Raw genomic sequence first — 18,407 nt, forward strand, 5'->3', positions numbered from 1 at the left:
ATCCTCCTCACCCTCCTCTCGTTCCCTCTTGGGACCTCTCAGTGGTTCTAACTGCCCTGCGGAGTGCTCCCTTTGAGCCTTTGCAATCAGTGGAGCTTAAGTTCCTGTCTATGAAGACAGCGCTCCTGGTTGCATTGGCCTCCATCAAGAGGGTGGGGGATTGCATGCATTCTCCGTTGACGAAGCGTGCCTGGAATTTGGGCCGGCTTACTCTCACGTGATCCTGAGACCCCGGCCTGGATATGTGCCCAAGGTTCCTACCACTCCCTTCCGGGACCAGGTGGTGAACCTGCAAGCGCTGCCCCCGGAGGAGGCAGACCCAGCCTTGGCACTGCTCTGTCCAGTACGCGCCCTCCGCGCCTATGTAGACAGGACGCAGTGTTTCAGGACCTCAGACCAGATCTTTGTCTGTTATGGTGGGAAGCTGAAGGGAAAGGCTCTCTCCAAGCAAAGGTTGTCTCACTGGATAGTGGACGCCATTGCCTTGGCATACCAGCAGCAAGGTTGACCGTGCCCCCTTGGTGTGACTGCCCACTCCACCCGGAGTGTGGCATCCTCTTGGGCTCTAGCGCATGGCGCCTCGCTAACAGACATCTGCAGAGCTGCAGGCTGGGCGACACCTAACACATTCGCCAGATTCTACAATCTCCGAGTGGAGCCAGTGTCCTCTCATGTACTCGCTTCAACCAGCTAGTACTGGACCCGCTCAGGTGTCTTCGCTTGCTCGCCATTCCACTCCACGGACTGGATACGTGCGATATTCTCCTCAGGTGAGCTTGCCCGAAAAGCCCTGAGTTCCTCCAGCACTCCTGACGTTGGCGCCAGTGTCTATTGCCTGTGTGTCGGCTAGGTGCCTCCCGTGTGCATGGTCCCCCCCCTGAGCGACCCCCACATGTGTATTCCACTGTAAGCCTCCCGAGCATGTGTCTTTCCCTTGGCAAGCCACCTTGCCACCCCTGGGGTTGAAATATTCCACCTGCGGCTGGACACCCCAGTGTTCTCCATGTCTCCTTCGGGTCACATGTGTATTCTCTAAGTCCCCCCCTCTGGGTTGGCAGTAATTGCATATTTCCCCTGAACTTGGGATATGCTCCCCAGTGTACCTTGGTATTCCTGTGCTAAATAGGAGTCCTTCGTCCGTGCCAGTCTCACGACAGGGATCTCAGATTTACGCAGGGCACTGGAAGACAGCTGAGAAGGTGGCGTGATTAGACTGGTAACCCCATTCCTCGTCATCCGACGTAACTCGGAGTGACAACGAAAGGGAACGTCTCGGTTACGTATGTAACCCTCGTTCCCTGAGTAGGAGACGTTACGTCTGCCTGCCACTTTCCGCTGTACCGCGGGGATCGCCTGAGCTCAGTCTTGGCTCCTCAGCGAGGAAACATATCTGCCTGTTGCCGGCGTCCTCCTTTTATACCCACGAGGTGGGGCGGAGTTACGCCATGCAAATTCCGCAGACCCATGGCATTTCCTTGCCATTGGCTCGTTTTGTAATACTCGAAGTCGATAGGTGTTCTAAGCGAAACCCCATTCGTCGTCATCCGACGTAACGTCTCCGTTCCCTACTCAGGGAACGAGGGTTACATACGTAACCGAGACGTTTAGCTGCTCTACGGGGCTTATCTCTGCTGGATATTCTTTTTTTTGGAGCTATCAATAGCTCGCATTCATGAAGCAAAGGCAAAGACTATAAAGAATTGGAGTGCAATTTTTGACATTGTTAAATCCTGTGCTTCTTCTTTTTGATGTAAAATTTATTTTTGTTTTTATGTAAATGTTCTATTTATTTATTGATTTGATATTTAATTGTTTACCTTTTACATTGCAATGTCTTACAATTTCCTTAGTACAGAATAAGTCTGCCTAGTTGGTGAGTGGGTGGGAGGTATGGGTTTCACTTTAATATGTGAATTGGCACTTATATTGAATTGCTGCTCAATAAAAATAATTGTTCACAAAAAAAGAAATAAGATGTTTACATACAAACACATTGAACTCTGTATTTTACTTTTGTATTGCAGTTGAGTTAGGGAGAGCAAGCAGCTAGGCACAGAATCCATTGAGAAACAAGATGATTTAGGCACTTAGGAATCAGGAACAAGTTCATCTCAAAGTTTATCCAGTCACCAAATGTGTTCTACAAAGGAGATCGTTTCAGCAGAAATGGTTATACTCTTTGAATGGCTTGAGTACTCGGTTAACAGAGATGCCACTTTCTGCTATGCTTGCAGAATCTCTAGAAAGCATCCAGCACAAAATAATAAAGATAGTCTGATTAGCACTGGTGAGCAAAAACTGCTCTCGCAAATCATGTTATCTTATCACCCACCCCCAGCCCTGTTTTTAAAACCTAGAAACACCCCTGGTTAAGATTATCAAAATAAATATATTTTTTTCTTAATATTTCTGAAGAGATAAAACCATTTAAACTGAATTATTACACCTTTTGCGTTCGGGTCCGTTTTGACCCTGAAGGTGACTGTGGCTTTACACGTGATATTATGCTGAGTTTTGTTGTTGTTGTTGTTGTTGTTGTTGTTGTTGTTGTTGTTTTTTTTTTTTTTTTTTTTTTTTTTTTAAAGGTTTGTCTCAAATGACTTTTTCCCACTGGGGCAACATTTTGTTTATAAACATGCTCATTTTTATACACACAATAATTCTGAAATTAAAAGAAAATGACAAAAACAAATGGATGTCTTTATGTTGTGGCAACATTGTTTCTATTTTACTTTTACTTTCACTTTCCCTTTGCGTGAATGGGTGGAGTGATTCAATTAAAGGTGGGGTTAGTCATTTTTGAAATATGCTGTTGGCCAATGTTGATATTTGAAATCAACCTAAACAAACGCACCCCTTCTTCATTTGCCTCCACCTCCAAAACTCACACTACAACCCCTAACAGCCCTGCTCCGAGTCTGTCTCGAATCCACTACACACTACACAATAGTAATTACAAACAAGAGTTAGTTGTTAGTTGCCAACAGCACAGCAGCTCCAGACACACAATGACACTCAAACCCAGTGTTACTCACGTATTACTTGCGTGTTACTCAGTGTTACTCACATGTTATTCAGTGTTACTCAAGTGTTACTCAGTGTTACTCACATGTTACTTGTGTGTTACTCAGTGTTACTCGCGTGTTGCACACGTGTTACACAGTGTTACTCACGCATTACTTTGTTAATCACGTGTTACTCAGTGTGTCTTGCGTGTTACTCGTGTGTTACCCAGTGTTACTCACGTGTTACTCACGTGTTTCTTGCGTGTTACTTACGTGTTACTCAGTGTTACTAGCGTGTTACTCACGTGTTTCTTGCGTGTTACTCACATGTTACTCAGTGTTACTAGCGTGTTACTGTGTCACCCAGTGTTACTCACGTGTTACTCACGTGTTTCTCGCGTGTTACTCATGTGTTACCCAGTGTTACTCACGTGTTACTCAGTGTCACCCAGTGTTACTCACATGTTACTCGTGTTTCTCGCGTGTTACTCAGTGTTACTCAATGTCACCCAGTGTTACTCATGTGTTACTCAGTGTCACCCAGTGTTACTCAGTGTTACTCACGTGTGGAGCGAATCAATACAACATCCGCGTCTGTTTTCAGGCCGTCCCGCTTCGTTCTCTCCAGCGCTGGAAAGCTTTTCTAATATTAACGCGGGTCCTAAAGCTCTTGTCCAGACACAACCCTTTATTTTCCAGTAATTTTTTCGGCGCTTTCTCTTTTGTATTGTGTCTCATCTCTATCTCTGCAGTCTTTCTTCAGTTCAAATCTCCCTCTTTATCGTTCTCTCTCCTCCACCTAATGCTGATTGGCTGACACGTTTGTTGTTGGTGTCGGACAGACTAACATCCAAATAGCATATTTCAAAAACTACTGATCCCACCTTTAATGGCGGAAGAAAGGAAGGCTATTTTCATTGCTATTCTCAAGATTGCTGTTTGATGTTGGGGTTTTTTAACAACTAAATGAATGAATGTTTATCCAATGCTTTTTTCCCCCTCTTTTTTTAGGGACAATTTGTGAATGAATGTGGACACGAATCTGCAAATGTCGATTAGCGTGACGCGTTTTTTGCATGGATTTCAAACACAAGTTGAACTACTGAAGTGTTGAACTTTTTTTATTGCTTGTTTTTTTTTTCTCCATTTCTTTTCTCCTTTTCAAATAAGTTTGTTTCTTATTACTACATGATATAATTATAGAATAAATCTCCCTTGTGAAGTGAATTTTTCTGGGACTATTACTGTGATTTATTGTGTAACAGCTGGTTACTTTTTCATGCTATCCTGGGTTTATTTCAATTTTGACAGGATTAATCCTGTCTGGCACCTGAAGAGTTCTTTAAAATAAATTATTTATGTTAGGGCGGTCACCACCGTTACAATGTGTTTGTAAAGTAAAAGTTATTAGACCAAATTGTCTAAATTTGGAAGAGGAAAGAGGGTTTGGAAAAGAAAAGGTCCATACCAAGGAGTTCATACTGGTAATCCACATATTATACATTAGTATGTTCATATATATTTAATATACTGATATAAAAAATAAATTCTCATGAATATTGATGAAAACTTAAAAACTTTTGTGCATTCACTTATTAATGAAAAGTTACTGATTAAATATTATGTTATATTAGTTGAAAAAATATTAAGTTATGACTGTTTTATAAGCTTTCGTTTCACCGGGTTCAAGCTGACCCCGGAATCCAAAAGATGTTAATGTATTAGGAGTGTTAAACTTAGTTGAAGTGTAACTTTGAGCATAAACTAAATCTTTTCAGAAGATTCCGATCAGGAGTAACATCAAGAAGCTTTAGTTTTACTCAACAGACTTCAATCATTTAGACATTTATGATAATGCTGACATTTAAAGAGAGAGAACATTATGTGAGTGAATATTTTTTTTAGTGGCTCTTTGACACAAACCTGTCCTAAACAGTGTGCCTCTGTTGTGCTTGACAAATAAAATCAGTCATAATCAATAAATTCCATTTCTTATGTTATTTGTATCAGTATTTATTTTGATCCTTATTATTTTCAAATACAGTTTCTAAATGTTATTTACATATAAAAAATGCCTATTATGTTATTCATGATTAAGTATCTTGTTTAATGGAAACGTTTTCTGTTAGTTATTATAAGGCAAAAGAAGTTAGAATCAAGGATAAACTGAAATGTAAACCATTTCAACACAACTTCTGCTCACATTTGGTGGAGGACATATGATACTTATGATAATAAGCCATAAGCTAATCATTTACTCACCCTCGTGTGAAAATGTTGTTTACTATTTTTAATATACGTATAGAGCAGAAGCACAAACGTGTGTCACATGATGCAGGAAAAGCAATGATTCGTTCTAGCTTCCTTGTTTACTAAATGTAATGTGCTCATATGTGAATAAAAGCCTAAATTGAATCTATGCCATCGTATCACTGTCACAGCTGGAGGCTGTAATGATCTCATAATGATGGAGAATAAATAGAAACAGTCATTAACAATCAACTCACAAAGGAAACAAGCAGGAGATTACCAGGAATAAAGTACACAACCTCATAATACAAAGACGTCATGCCGAGGGAAAGACACATGCTCAGGGAGGCTTACAGTGGAAATACGAATGTGGGGGTCGCTCAGAGAAGGGACCATGCACACGGGAGGCACCTAGCGACGCGCAGGCAATAGACACTGGCGCCGACGTCAGGAGTGCTGGAGGAGCTCAGGGCTTTCGGGGAAGCTCACCTGAGGAATATATCGCACGTATCCAGTCCGTGGAGTGGAATGGCGAGCAAGCGAAGACACCTGAGCGGGTCCGGTACTAGCTGGTTGAAGCGAGTACATGAGAGGACACAGGCTCCACTCGGAGATTATAGAATCTGGCGAATGTGTAGGTGTCGCCCAGCCTGCAGCTCTGCAGACGTCTGTTAGCGAGGCGCCATGCGCTAGAGCCCAAGAGGACGCCACACTCTGGGTGGAGTGGGCAGTCACACCAAGGGGGCACGGTCGACCTTGCTGCTGTCATGCCAAAGCAATGGCGTCCACTATCCAGTGAGACAACCTTTGCTTGGAGAGAGCCTTTCCCTTCAGCTTCCCACCATAACAGACAAAGATCTGGTCTGAGGTCCTGAAACACTGCGTCCTGTCTACATAGGCGCAGAGAGCGCGTACTGGACAGAGCAGTGCCAAGGCTGGGTTTGCCTCCTCCAGGGGTAGCACTTGCAGGTTCACCACCTGGTCCCGGAAGGGAGTGGTAGGAACCTTGGGCACGTATCCAGGCCGGGGTCTCAGGATCACGTGAGAGTAAGCCGGCCCGAATTCCAGGCACGCTTCGTCAACGGAGAATGCGTGCAGGTCCCCTACCCTCTTGATGGAGGCCAGTGCAACCAGGAGCGCTGTCTTCATAGACAGGAATTTAAGCTCGACTGATTGCAGGGGCTCAAATGGAGCACTCTTCAGGGCAGTTACAACCACTTAGAGGTCACAAGAGGGAACGAGAGGAGGGCGAGGCGGATTTAGTCTACTCGCTCCTCTCAGGAACCTGATGACCAGGTCGTGCTTCCCCACCAACTTACCTTCGATGAGGTCATGGTGTGCGGCAATGGCAGCAACATAGACCTTCAGGGTTGAGGGAGACAGCCTTCGCTCCAACCCCTGTTGAAGGAAGGAAAGCACAACGCTGATCGAGCATCTCCGGAGGTCTTCTCGGTGAGAAGAGCACCAGCTGACGAAGAGGTTCCACTTCAACGCATAGACGTGTCTCGTGGACGACGCCCTAGCGGAAGTGATGGTAGCCACCGCCGCTGGTGGTAGGGTACTCAAACCTGCCTCGTCCCATCCAGGAGCCACACGTGGAGGTTCCAGAGATCGGGACGAGGGTGCCATAGGGTGCCCCGTCCCTGAGAAAGAAGGTTCTTCCTCAGAGGGATCGGCCAGGGAGGTGCTGTCGCGAGGAGTACTAGTTCGGGGAACCAGGTCCGGTTGGGCCAGTAAGGTGCAACCAGAATGACCTGCTCCTCGTCCTCCCTGACCTTGCGCAAGGTCTGCGCAAGAAGGCTCAATGGGGGAAACGCATACTTCCAGCCCTGCGGCCAGCTGTGCGCCAGAGCATCCGTGCCGAGCGTGCCCTCGGTCAGGGAATAAAACTGGGCGCAATGGGTCAAGTCGTGAGAGGCAAACAGATCTATCTGTGCGTCCCCGAACTGGTCCCAAATCAGCTGAACCGACTGGGGATGGAGTCGCCATTCTCCAGGGAGTGGCTGAAGCCGTGAGAGCTCGTCGGCTGCACAGTTCAGCGCTCCGGGATGAAGATGGCTCGAAGCGACCTCAGATGCTTCTGACTCCATAGGAGGAGGTGGCGAGCGAGTTGTGACATACGGCGGGAGCGTAGACCACCTTGACGGTTGATGTACGCTACAGTGGCGGTATTGTCTGAACAGACTAGTACGTGTTGACCCCTGAGCAACACCTGGAAGCGGTGCAGGGCAAGGCGTTTCTGCCAACAACTCGAGGCAATTGACATGTCATAGCCGCTGGGGTCCTGTCCAGGAGCCCGCATCAGCATGTCCATTGCACATGGTGCCCCAGCCCATGGTGGAGGCATCTGTCGAGACAACAACATGCCGGGAAGCTCGATCCAGGGGGACACCTGCCCTGAGAAAACTGAGGTTCGACCATGGGTTGAAGAACTGACGGCAGGTCGGAGTAACTGGTACTCGGAGCAAGCCGTGTTGCCATGCCCACCTCGGGACTCGGTCCTGAAGCCAAAGCTGAAGCGGTCTCATATGAAGCAACCCGAGCGGCGTGACCGCGGCTGCAGATGCCATATGCCCCAGGAGCCTCTGAAAGAGTTTCAGTGGAACCGCACTCCTGCCCTCGAATTGTCTCAGGCAAGTCAGCAGTGACTGCGCGCGCGCTCGCTCATAAGCTGCGCGGACATGGCGACCGAGTCAATGTCCATACCGAGAAGACGGGTCCGCTCGGCGTACCGCATGTCAGCCAGGTTCAGCCACAGGTGTCTCTCCTGGACCACAGCTGTGGACATCACCAAACCCAGGGAGCGCACGGTAACCTTCGTCGCCCGGAGAGCAAGGTCGGTCGCGGCGTGCAGCTCATCAAAGAGCCCTGGGTTTGTCCTACCCTCGTGCATGTCTCTGAGTATCTGGGCCTGGTAGACCTGCAGAGTGGCCATAGCATGCAGTGAAGCAGCTACCTGGGTAGACCCGCGGGAATCAGCAGTTCACTAGCGGGCACCATCATTGAAGAGGGGGGCTGGGGTCACGGACACATACTCGGCGCCTTGTTCCAGACCGTAACCCTCAGGTCACCCTGGCCACCAGCCGCAGGACGGGGGGTGGATGAGGGGACTCTCACTCTTGCGAGTTCACGGAGTCTCGACCGTAATGACGCGATGGTCATGTTTCCACAGAGAGAACATGAGTCATACACGAGCGCTGCTCTAGCATGATCAATGCCAAAAAACATATTATGCAACGCTCGTGCCCATCAGAGTCCGATACCAATCTGCCGCAACCAGAAGTACACGGGCGAGACATCTTTAAAAAGAAGTGCCACGGTAAGCTCTTTTAGTGAGAGAAAACTCAAGTGTTGAAGCAGCCGGGGAGAAACGCACCGACTGGCAGACCACTGCAACAGATCAGCAGGAAGCATGCTCTCGCCGTAGATCGCCGACACACCAACACTCGAGGTACTCGTTTGTGAAGCTGACAATTCAGAGATGGCTTGTGGAGAGAAGAATACACTTGGCTCCGAAGCGAAAACATATCTGTATGTTGCCGGCTTCCTCCTTTTATATCCACGAGGTGGGGCGGAGTTACGCCATGCAAATTCCGCAGACCCATGGCATTTCTTTGCCATTGGCTCGTTTTGTAATACTCGAAGTTGATAGGCTTTAGTTGATAGACGTAACTCGGAGTGACAACGAAAGGGAACTCAGGAAAAGCAGCGCAGGGAACAGAATGAAAAGAAACCAAAACAGAACGAGGCCGTTACAATCTCTTCACAAGTCTTGGCTTAAACCGCCTGATTAATTTTACAATGCCTTAATGACCTTTTTGAGCTTCTAAGTTTTGGTTACGTGGAATTTCAATGGAGGGACAAAAACCTTGTAAAAAGCACCACCAACCTTAAGGGTTTGGAACTATGAGGGTGAGTCAATGATGACACAATTTTCAGTTTTGACATTAAGGATTTACCTTTAATTGCTTAAGTGTTCCGTTAAGTTCAGTTATGCGCTTACTATTTCACTCTAAACATAACAAAGGGACCAAAACAGGTCATTTATTTTGTCTGCAGAACTCAAACGCAATGATATCCAGCACAGGACTCTTCTTTACCCCTACATGAACTACATTCCCATAAACATTTGCCTGGACTCATCATCTTTGTTAGGGGTGAGACGAGACACTTATCTCACGAGAACGAGACGAGATTTGTGCACAATATTTTACAGAAATCCTCAATGACAAAATTCATGACTGGAAAAATAGCCTGCAGGTGCATTTTGAAATGTTTTAACTAATAATCTTCTAATGAATGTCATTTCAGCTCTACTTTATAAGTATGAATTATCAAATGCATTGAAAGACAACAATTTAAAAGCACTGTAAAAGGTTTTGCTACAAACTCAACTGACTGGCTTCTCGCAAGTATGATTTCACATGAGTCTCTTCAGCCCTTACTGTACTTTAATTATGAGCTTCCAGAACTTCTGATTGAGGATAGGGTGAGCACCCGTCCCGTTTTGCGTTGCACTGCACAGCATTTTCACCCCTTGTCTCGCACGTCGCATATTGAGAAAATATCCCGCATTTTCATCAGTCTGTTGGTTTTTGAATATCATATTAAGAAAACGGGCGTGCGTTCTTTTGCCTTTTAAAGAAAGCATTTTATTTATTCTTTTTGTGGCGTAGTTTTTCACCTATATTTAACAGCGCTTCGTCAGAAGTACAAATACAACAGCCGTTTTTAAAATCCTATCTAATGGTTGAAAGCACAGGAGTAAACACGGTCACTAGTGGGTTGTGACCATGTCGATCAAAATGTGGAGCGGTGATTCGTTCCATGTATTCCCTGTCAGAAAACAAATGTATAATTCGGTAAATTAAATTTTAAATTTAACAGAATTTATCAACTTGTTGCTGCTGTGGTTGTTTTAATTCACATCCTTTCTAAAAAAATATGAAAGTTTTTGGTGTAATATATTCTTAATATATAAGACTGTCAATGATCTAAATTCATGTTGGTTTAAATTTCATTTGTTCATTATATATTTAGTTGGACTCAGAATTGTTTCAGAAATAGTTTTCTGCATGATGCCTGCTGCCTTTGGGCTCAGTGATCTTGAATTTAAATGACAATATAAAGACATGTTATGTTGCATTGTGATGTAATGGTGTTTTCTGGAAGGGACTAAAAAACAAAGAATGTTTTTCAGCTGAAAGGCAGAAACAATTTTTTTTATTAAGTTAGATAAACATTATTATAACAGTTTCAGGTTATGTTTTAGTGTTGGTAACATGTCCCACATTGTCCCACACAAACTTATAATTGTCCCACATTTGGTTTGTTTGATGGTGGTCACCCTAATTGAGGCTGTGTGGGACCTCCTAATGGAACTGTTTTCCACAAATTGAACCTAGAAATAAAAACAGTATACATAACAAAAATAAATAACAGTTTTTTCTTAGTCTTACTAAGTGCAAACAATAAGTGCAAGTGCAATCCATGATTAAATGCAAGTGCAACCATGATCCAGAGACAGGTTTGATATTGGGAGACAGACTATTGTATGCCGCTTAATTTGCATCAGGGAGCTCGTGTTTTACTCCAACTTTCAAATTCGCAATCGCACAGACTCTGTGTATAGGTAGCGGCGGTGCTGAGCGCATTCTACAATATAAGACATTTGTCAGACGCTTAGGCTCTGTTGCTCAACGAATCCTCTGCCATCGTCACACAATCAGTGAAATCAGAATTCCTGCTGCACTGTCAATCTGTGTGCGGCTGCAACTCGTGCTGGATGAGTAGAGCAGACGTTTACAATGGTTGTTATTTTTATAAAAACAGCAAAACGACAGTGGTGTGCTGTGAATGTAGTGGTGGCATATTCTATGCTAATTTCACCCTCACGCTCCGTCATGGCGATATTGTGAGACAGCTCGTGGCACAAGATCTCGCCACACCTCTACTGTTTGTCATTATCTGGTTTAATTTGCCTATTTAACCGCTGTGTGTTCATTCACTCCTTGTGAAGTCTTGTTGGTGTAACTGCATTTCTGAGTGCTACTTCTGGTTTCTGTGTCATGGTTTTGATCTACTGCCTATTTCCCTGTTTGCCTGTGCCTTGGACTTTTGTTATTATCTGGATGGTTTACTCGGTGGTTTTGACCTTATGCCGGTTATATGGATTATGATTATGGTTTACACTCAATAAAGCTGCATTTATCTCTGCGCAGTACGTAACAAATGGTTACATTGATAATTATGATTATTTTGATAAAAATTATAATTACAACGATTGTTGTCATTTGAGAAATTTATTTTTACATTTCATCAGAATTATTGCACTTTCACCTATAAGCATAAATCAAGAGAATGTTAAACCATATGCATGGTTTATTGACCTCATATTTGTTATATATATATATAAAAAAGAAGCAAATTACAAACAATAGGACAAACACGATTGAGATAAAAACTAAAGAAACTACATTTTTCAGGTACAGTAGGTTTATTTTACATGTATTCATTTATTCAGCATCTTTTGTTTGATGAACATTAATGACACATATGGGTATTTTGGGCTGCTGTCACTTTAAGACCGAATGCTAGGATCTAACATACTGACACATATCTGGTTTTCACCGAGCTGTTTACATTCACTTAAGCCTTCACCGGCTGTATTTACATGAGATTCTCCACATGACGGACATTTGGACAACTGTGTCTGTATTTGACCATTCAGGACCAAAGAGAACTGGCAAGAGAATTGGCGCTGTCTGATAGAACGCTTCTGGTGCGCGTCTTTTTTGCTAAATACCTTGATAAACTCTTTTTTAATATCCTCGTTAAATGTACACATACATGATTTTTTGACATCTTCACATCTGAATTAATCTCCGCACTCTCTAATATCCCGCCTTCACTAACTGCAAGTTAACCGATTTTTCTCCAAAATATACCATGATGAGATTGGCTACCTTTGATTAGGCTATTCTTGCGTAACAGAAGACTGCTACTCTCTTTAATGATCATCCAACCAAGATGATCTTTAGGAAAGAAGAAATACTGGACAAAACATAATTTCATAATAGGTCGGGACACTAAAATGATAAAAATAAAGCTGAAATACAGGACTGTCCCGGGGAAAACAGGACGTCTGGTCACCCTACTCAATGGAGATCACTGAACTTCAACATACGTGTTTGTCTGTGGTTTCAGATCATCCGCACCTCTTACACTGCATTATATTATATGCATTATATTATATAGATTATATTGTAGTCTGTTATGATTCCAAATTACATTACAAAATTGTAGTTAGTAACGTAATTCATTACATTCCACATTTTATGTAATATAATTGGACTACTTTTTTATTCATTTTAGGTTACTTTTGATCTAACTTGCCATCAGTTAGAATTGAATAGGATAATATTGTAACATATTGATATAAAAAAACAAAGAGAAAGAAAATATATTCCATTCTTGGTTATCAACAACATGAAGTGCACTAAACATTAAATTATGTCAGGGTTTCCCAGAATGGGATTCATGAAGGAACTGCAGGGGGTTTGTGAGTTTAATGAAAGAGAATTGTTTTAATGAAAATGTGTTTGAAAGACAAAAGCCTTCTAAAGACATCAATACATGGTTAAATGACTTGCTTAATGTGTTTTTCAGGAGTTGATTATACTACACCGCAACTTGACTTTCGAAAATCATATTTCATATGTTACAAGAACAGCCTTTTTCCACCTTAGAAACATTGCTAAGCTACGTAACATGCTATCTGTTTCTGATGCAGAAAAGTTAGTTCATGCATTCATGACCTCGAGACTAGATTACTGTAATGCTATATTAGCTGGCTGTCCTGCATCCTCAATAAACAAGCTACAGTTAGTGCAAAATGCAGCCGCTAGAGTTCTTACTAGATCAAGAAAATATGATCATATAACACATATTTTATCATCTCTACACTGGTTACCTATTAAGTTCCCTATCAATTACAAAGTATTCCTACTGACCTATAAAGCCCTAAATGGTTTAGCTCCTGTGTATTTAACAGACCTTCTATCGCCCTATAATCCATCGCGCTCTTTAAGATCACTAAATTCGAGGCTTCTGGTCATTCCTAGGATATCTAAGTCCACTAAAGGAGGGAGGGTGTTCTCGCATTTAGCTCCTAAACTCTGGAATAGCCTTCCTGATATTGTTCGAGACTCAGACTCGCTGTCCCAGTTTAAAACTAGATTAAAGACGCATCTCTTTAACCAAGCATTCACTTAATGCTTAACCTTTAATACTACTGCTGAATCAGTTCGAATGCATTAACATTATGAACATCAGCTATGCTAATTATTTCCCATCTGCCTTTCTGCTGTTATCTCGGGACGCTAGTCCCGAGGTAAATAGCGTTCGTCAGCTCCAGTTTGTATCCAGCCTCTCACGGAGACTTCAGATGCCCCAACGCCTGTGAAGAGACGACTCGACGCCTGTGAAGAGACGACTCAAAGCCGGCGATATGTTATGCCATAAATTAATACATGATTAACTAACTGTATTTTTCTATGTACATTTCCGAAATGCACTTTCTGTAAAGCTGCTTTGAGACAATGTGTATTGTGAAAAGCGCTATACAAATAAATTTGAATTGAATTGAATTGAATTCGATAGGCAGAGTTGCAATGTTGAGAAAACACTGTGAAATTGTTTCGGGGAGCGATTGGGGGTTAGGTGCCTTGCTCAAGGGTACCTCAGTCATTTCCTGCCGGTACTGGAATTGAACCAGCAACCTTTGGGTCACCAGTCCATCTCACTAGTCCAACTCATATTTGTACGGTTCAGGTGTAAATAGGTCAGGAGTTAAACAAGGCGGGTATATGGCTCACTGAAAATCCACTTTTCTCACATTTAGGAAAGACTGCAGCAATTTTTTTGGGAACTAAACATAAATTAAACAAGACTCCTGATCTGGTTGTCAAGGTGGACTTGTGTTATTTTGTTCTTGACGATAGTTTAAATGCTTTAATGGTGATAATAAAAATAGTTACATTTTTAGGTAAGGTCAATGAAAGGACCAGATGGCAGTTCTTGGGTGGAGATCATTTGAAATGATTAGCATGAAGACTAGTACAGTGTCACTTTGAATACGAAATTACAATCATCTCCAAATAAACTTATACGATTAGTCCAAAGATTACAACCTCAGTACTGTGAAGGTAAAATCGATTTCAAGAAGTAAAATGGTTGCCAGTGAAATTGATGGTAACTTATGTTTTATAGCTTGTTATAGTTTGTATAGTTTATTTTAAACATGTCAGGTCATTTGAGCAAAGACCAAAATGGAAACAAGTCTATGACTTTATTGTGCTACCCTTGACAAACAAGTTTTGAAATGTTGTATTTGCCAAATAAACTAAACTAAGAAGAATCATGGCCACAGTGCAAGTAAATGCAGTAACAGTTCTTCCCTTATTTACACAGCACACGTCTGCGGCACTTTACGGCTGCGACGAGGTTCTGTCCCATTCTCCAACTCACACCATAGACACCGCTGGATGCGCGAGGCCACTCGATTTGCATTTATGACTTTGTTTTTCTTGATTTTTGGGATTCTACCATGGTTAGGTTGGCTAAATGGCTAAATCCAGTTATGAATGAAAAGGATACAGTATTTGATTGTTTTAGACTTTTAAAATACATCTTTAATTATCTTGTACCTATATTTCACATACAGTGCCTGTGAGCAGGAGGAGAACACTGGCTTTTGGACGCTGCGTCCCTCAAAAATCGACTATCTTTAGCAAGGAAACGCGGAGAGCTTCTGAAACGGCTGGTATAAACACCAGCGTTGACTAGAGCTCCGGTGGCCGTGTCGGAGATGTGTGAGTGTGAAACTGTCAATACTTCAGTACAGGTGTTCCTGAAACACCTGTAACTGCTGAGAGCAAAAACACGCCACTCGCCTCTTCAGGACTAAGTCAGTGAATACTTACTTGTGCAGTGATGAGCTTCTTGGTCTTTGGTTGGCTGGGGTCAGGGAACTCCTCTCCGAAGCACAGGTCCACTGTGTGTCGAGGCTCCGGACCGGTGCCCTGCTGGTGGTTCTGGAGCTCTGCCGAGAAAACAGGGATCAGTTTGAGGACATGCAGAAGAAAGTCCATAAAAAGGACTGGCTAAGTCCTTCCTCTTCTTCACCTTGCATGAAGATGGTCGCGTCCAGGAGTTTACAGGTTCGCTCTCGCTCCAGTTTGTTTGGTTTCTGTCTGTGCTCTGCCAGCGGGCCGTCCCAGTACACGCGGCCCTGGCAGAAGCGTTTGATGAACACGCCGTCCGGAGCCAACCACACCAGCACCCCTTTCTCCAGGTGGGGCAGGAGACGGCTCATGGCTTCAGTGATGCCCGGGGGCAGGGACACGATGTCTGGACGGGGGAAGAACACCTTCTCGGCTTCACAAGGCCCGTAGATGCGCTCGTTCCCCACCGGAGCACAGCCTTGCAGGATGAAGCAGCCGTCCGGAGACGCAGTCACGAGGTTTTGCACCAGTTTACCATGATAGAACAAACGCACCTCCAGACGACAGTCTACAAACACACACACAGCAATACATCTGTACATAAACAAGACCATAAAAGTTCCATACCATTTTAGTCAGTCTCAGTTTTTTTCTCTCAACGAGTGATTAATATTCAAAATCATTACGACGCCAAGTTTCAAGTTAGTACTTATGCCAGATTCAGATTTTTTCAGACGTTGTGTCTGTTTTGACTCCTAAATTATCAGACAAGAAACATTATTCCCCCTAGCAGCACCAATACCATCGTCTCTCTTTCGTTTCGGCATGTTTGAAAGCTGTGTAAGGAAGAGCTCCTGTGCTCCTATTTGCTAATGTCACAGAAGTGACGAAACCGTCATGGAGGACCGGGAAAACATTAAACATGCTAGTCTTTCTGTCAGGACGTCGTGATGCATCACAGACGCGCCGTCAGTCGTCTACTATGAAACACTAAAACAAATTCTGGCCTCCCGACACACATTGTTGTTTACAAATCACCACGACACCCTACGTCAAATGGAACGTGCCAAAAACGGGTTGATATCATGTACTCTGAACTTGGCGTTAAATAAACTAAAGAGGCATTTAAATATGAGCTTGTTGAAACATTCTCTCACCAGATATGGGGACGTGAGATGGATATAGTGGAACAGATGGAAGATTGGTGTTAATGCCTGTACTGGGACACACATATGACCTGCCATTCACTGCACACACACACACACACACACACACAGACACACACGTACAATGTAAGTGAAAATGAAACCTTTTGTTGTTAGATATTTCTTTCTGAAACTAAAACACTGACCACTCCATCCAGAACCTTTGTTCGAGTCACCAAGTGGACTGTCCTCCTGGATGTGAAAACAAACTGTTATTGTCATGTCACACACCTCTGGAATCTGTCCAGTAGGAGGCAGAAAAATCTAATCCCGGTTTGCAGTCAGTGCAGTGAGTGAGGGGATTTCCACAGGAGTTTCATTATACCTGCATGGGCAGATGTGTCTCTCTCAAGGCTTTGCTGCAGTCACTGTCATGTGATATCACTGGACTTCCAGCAGGTTCTGGAGGACAGAAGAAGTAGCTAGCAGCTAGTTTTGAATATGATTATGCATATATATATATATATATATATATATATATATATATATATATATATATATATATATATATATATAAAGAGGAAGTGAGATTGGGGTGTTGGGTGGCTGAGGTTTGAGGAACTCAAGTGCAGATCTTTTATAATACCTATCAGTCTTCCTGTGTCGTCCAGGATCCGGTAGACCTTGTACGGCTCCGAGATGTCCAGCTGACTGCGCTCGGGAACCTCCTGGAAGTCAGTGCTCTTGTTCAGGGCACAACGGAGGCGCGTTTTCCACGTAGAGGGGTCTGCTTTGTCCCTGCCCTCTTGAAATTTACCCTTGTACATGGCCCATGCCTAAGACATACAGTGTGTTAAATCATGTAAACAGCTGTTTTGTTTATTTTAGTAAATTCTGTACTGAAAAGGATTTAAATGGGAAAATCAATTAAATTAAAAATTGGAATGATACACATTAAAAGCTATAGCCTATGTGCTGATATAAATGAAATAAATGACGTTATAATTTTTGTTCGTTTGGTCAGACATTCTAATTGAAGTAAGTATGTTTAACGGTAATAAATAAGTGTGTGTGTGCGTGTGTGTGTGTGTGTGTGTGTGTGTGCTCGTTACCTTGAAGAGCGCCGCGTCCTGGTTCTGTCTGTAGTCCTGTTTGGCGGCGTGTTTCCAGGGAATTCTGAACATGGTTTTCTCCTGGTTTTCCCAGCTCAGTCCAGGGTATTTTCCGCTGTCTATCTGCGCTATGAGCCATTCTCTCAGTCGCATGTGCCTCGACCTGTCTTCCATCAATCTAAAACACAACACCATCAAATCATCTCTACAGCTTCAGTCACATCTCCAAACAGCAGTTCTGCAGTAACACACCAGAAAACTTCAAACACGCTATAAAACTTCAAACACGCTATATAAAACCTGTACTAAGGTCATAAAGAAAATGGAAATTTCGATGAACTCACAGAGGAATAATTGCATGAATTCAGACATGTGAGTGCGCTATAAAAGTGAAAGTAAAAGTATGAAGTGAAACACTTTCGGTTTCCTATGTAGTGAATGTTGCCCTGTGAACAATGACATGTTCACGTAGGACGAGACGAACTGTCACATGCATTACTATAACCGCATGCTCCCTGCGGAAGATTTATACTGTAGAAAGCACACCCACAACATGGACGCATTAGCCCGTGCAGAACTCTATTCTCATGTTTATGCATTCGCTCTTCTAGCGCGGTAAAGTTAGTTTTATGTTGGATATTCGCCGGACATTTATTTTAAGACATGCGGCTGTATTATATGGAGGACGAGGAATGACTTAAGTATAAATAATTAAGTAATAAATAAGTAAATGAATGCAGAAATAGATACATAAATGAATGAATAAAAAACGCAAATGATTACATTCTGAAATAAATAAATAAATAAATGCATATGCATAAATTAATTAAAATATAAACAGATAATTTTGTCAAAAGTATCATTTTTAATTTAGCTATTTTTGTACCATTT

The 18,407-nt window shown here is 43.1% G+C and overlaps 1 protein-coding gene across 4 annotated transcripts in view; it reads right to left on the bottom strand.

Moving 5' to 3' along the window:
• The window catches only part of irf10 (interferon regulatory factor 10), a 53,555-nt gene extending 35,545 nt beyond the window's left edge, over positions 1 to 18,010 (bottom strand). The window contains exons 1-9 of one of the 4 annotated variants that reach the window (XM_077225101.1): positions 17,861 to 18,010; positions 17,517 to 17,694; positions 17,051 to 17,240; positions 16,790 to 16,866; positions 16,611 to 16,656; positions 16,417 to 16,506; positions 15,441 to 15,827; positions 15,239 to 15,357; positions 10,448 to 10,656 (exon numbers count right to left, since the gene is read on the bottom strand). In XM_077225101.1, coding sequence (XP_077081216.1) covers positions 10,501 to 10,656; positions 15,239 to 15,357; positions 15,441 to 15,827; positions 16,417 to 16,506; positions 16,611 to 16,656; positions 16,790 to 16,866; positions 17,051 to 17,240; positions 17,517 to 17,690 — 1,239 coding nt within the window. In that variant the 5' untranslated portion in view covers positions 17,691 to 17,694; positions 17,861 to 18,010 and the 3' untranslated portion in view covers positions 10,448 to 10,500. Of the gene's footprint in view, positions 1 to 10,447; positions 10,657 to 15,238; positions 15,358 to 15,440; positions 15,828 to 16,416; positions 16,507 to 16,610; positions 16,657 to 16,789; positions 16,867 to 17,050; positions 17,241 to 17,516; positions 17,819 to 17,860 lie in introns of those variants that run through there. The other 3 variants (XM_077225103.1, XM_077225100.1, XM_077225102.1) reach the window with 3 other exon arrangements.
• Between the last annotated feature and the right edge of the window lie 397 nt (positions 18,011 to 18,407).

This window comes from Siphateles boraxobius, unplaced genomic scaffold (genome assembly GCF_051911475.1).
Source record: "Siphateles boraxobius isolate OS27281-9 unplaced genomic scaffold, OSU_SipBor_1 99, whole genome shotgun sequence".
NCBI lineage: Eukaryota > Metazoa > Chordata > Actinopteri > Cypriniformes > Leuciscidae > Siphateles > Siphateles boraxobius.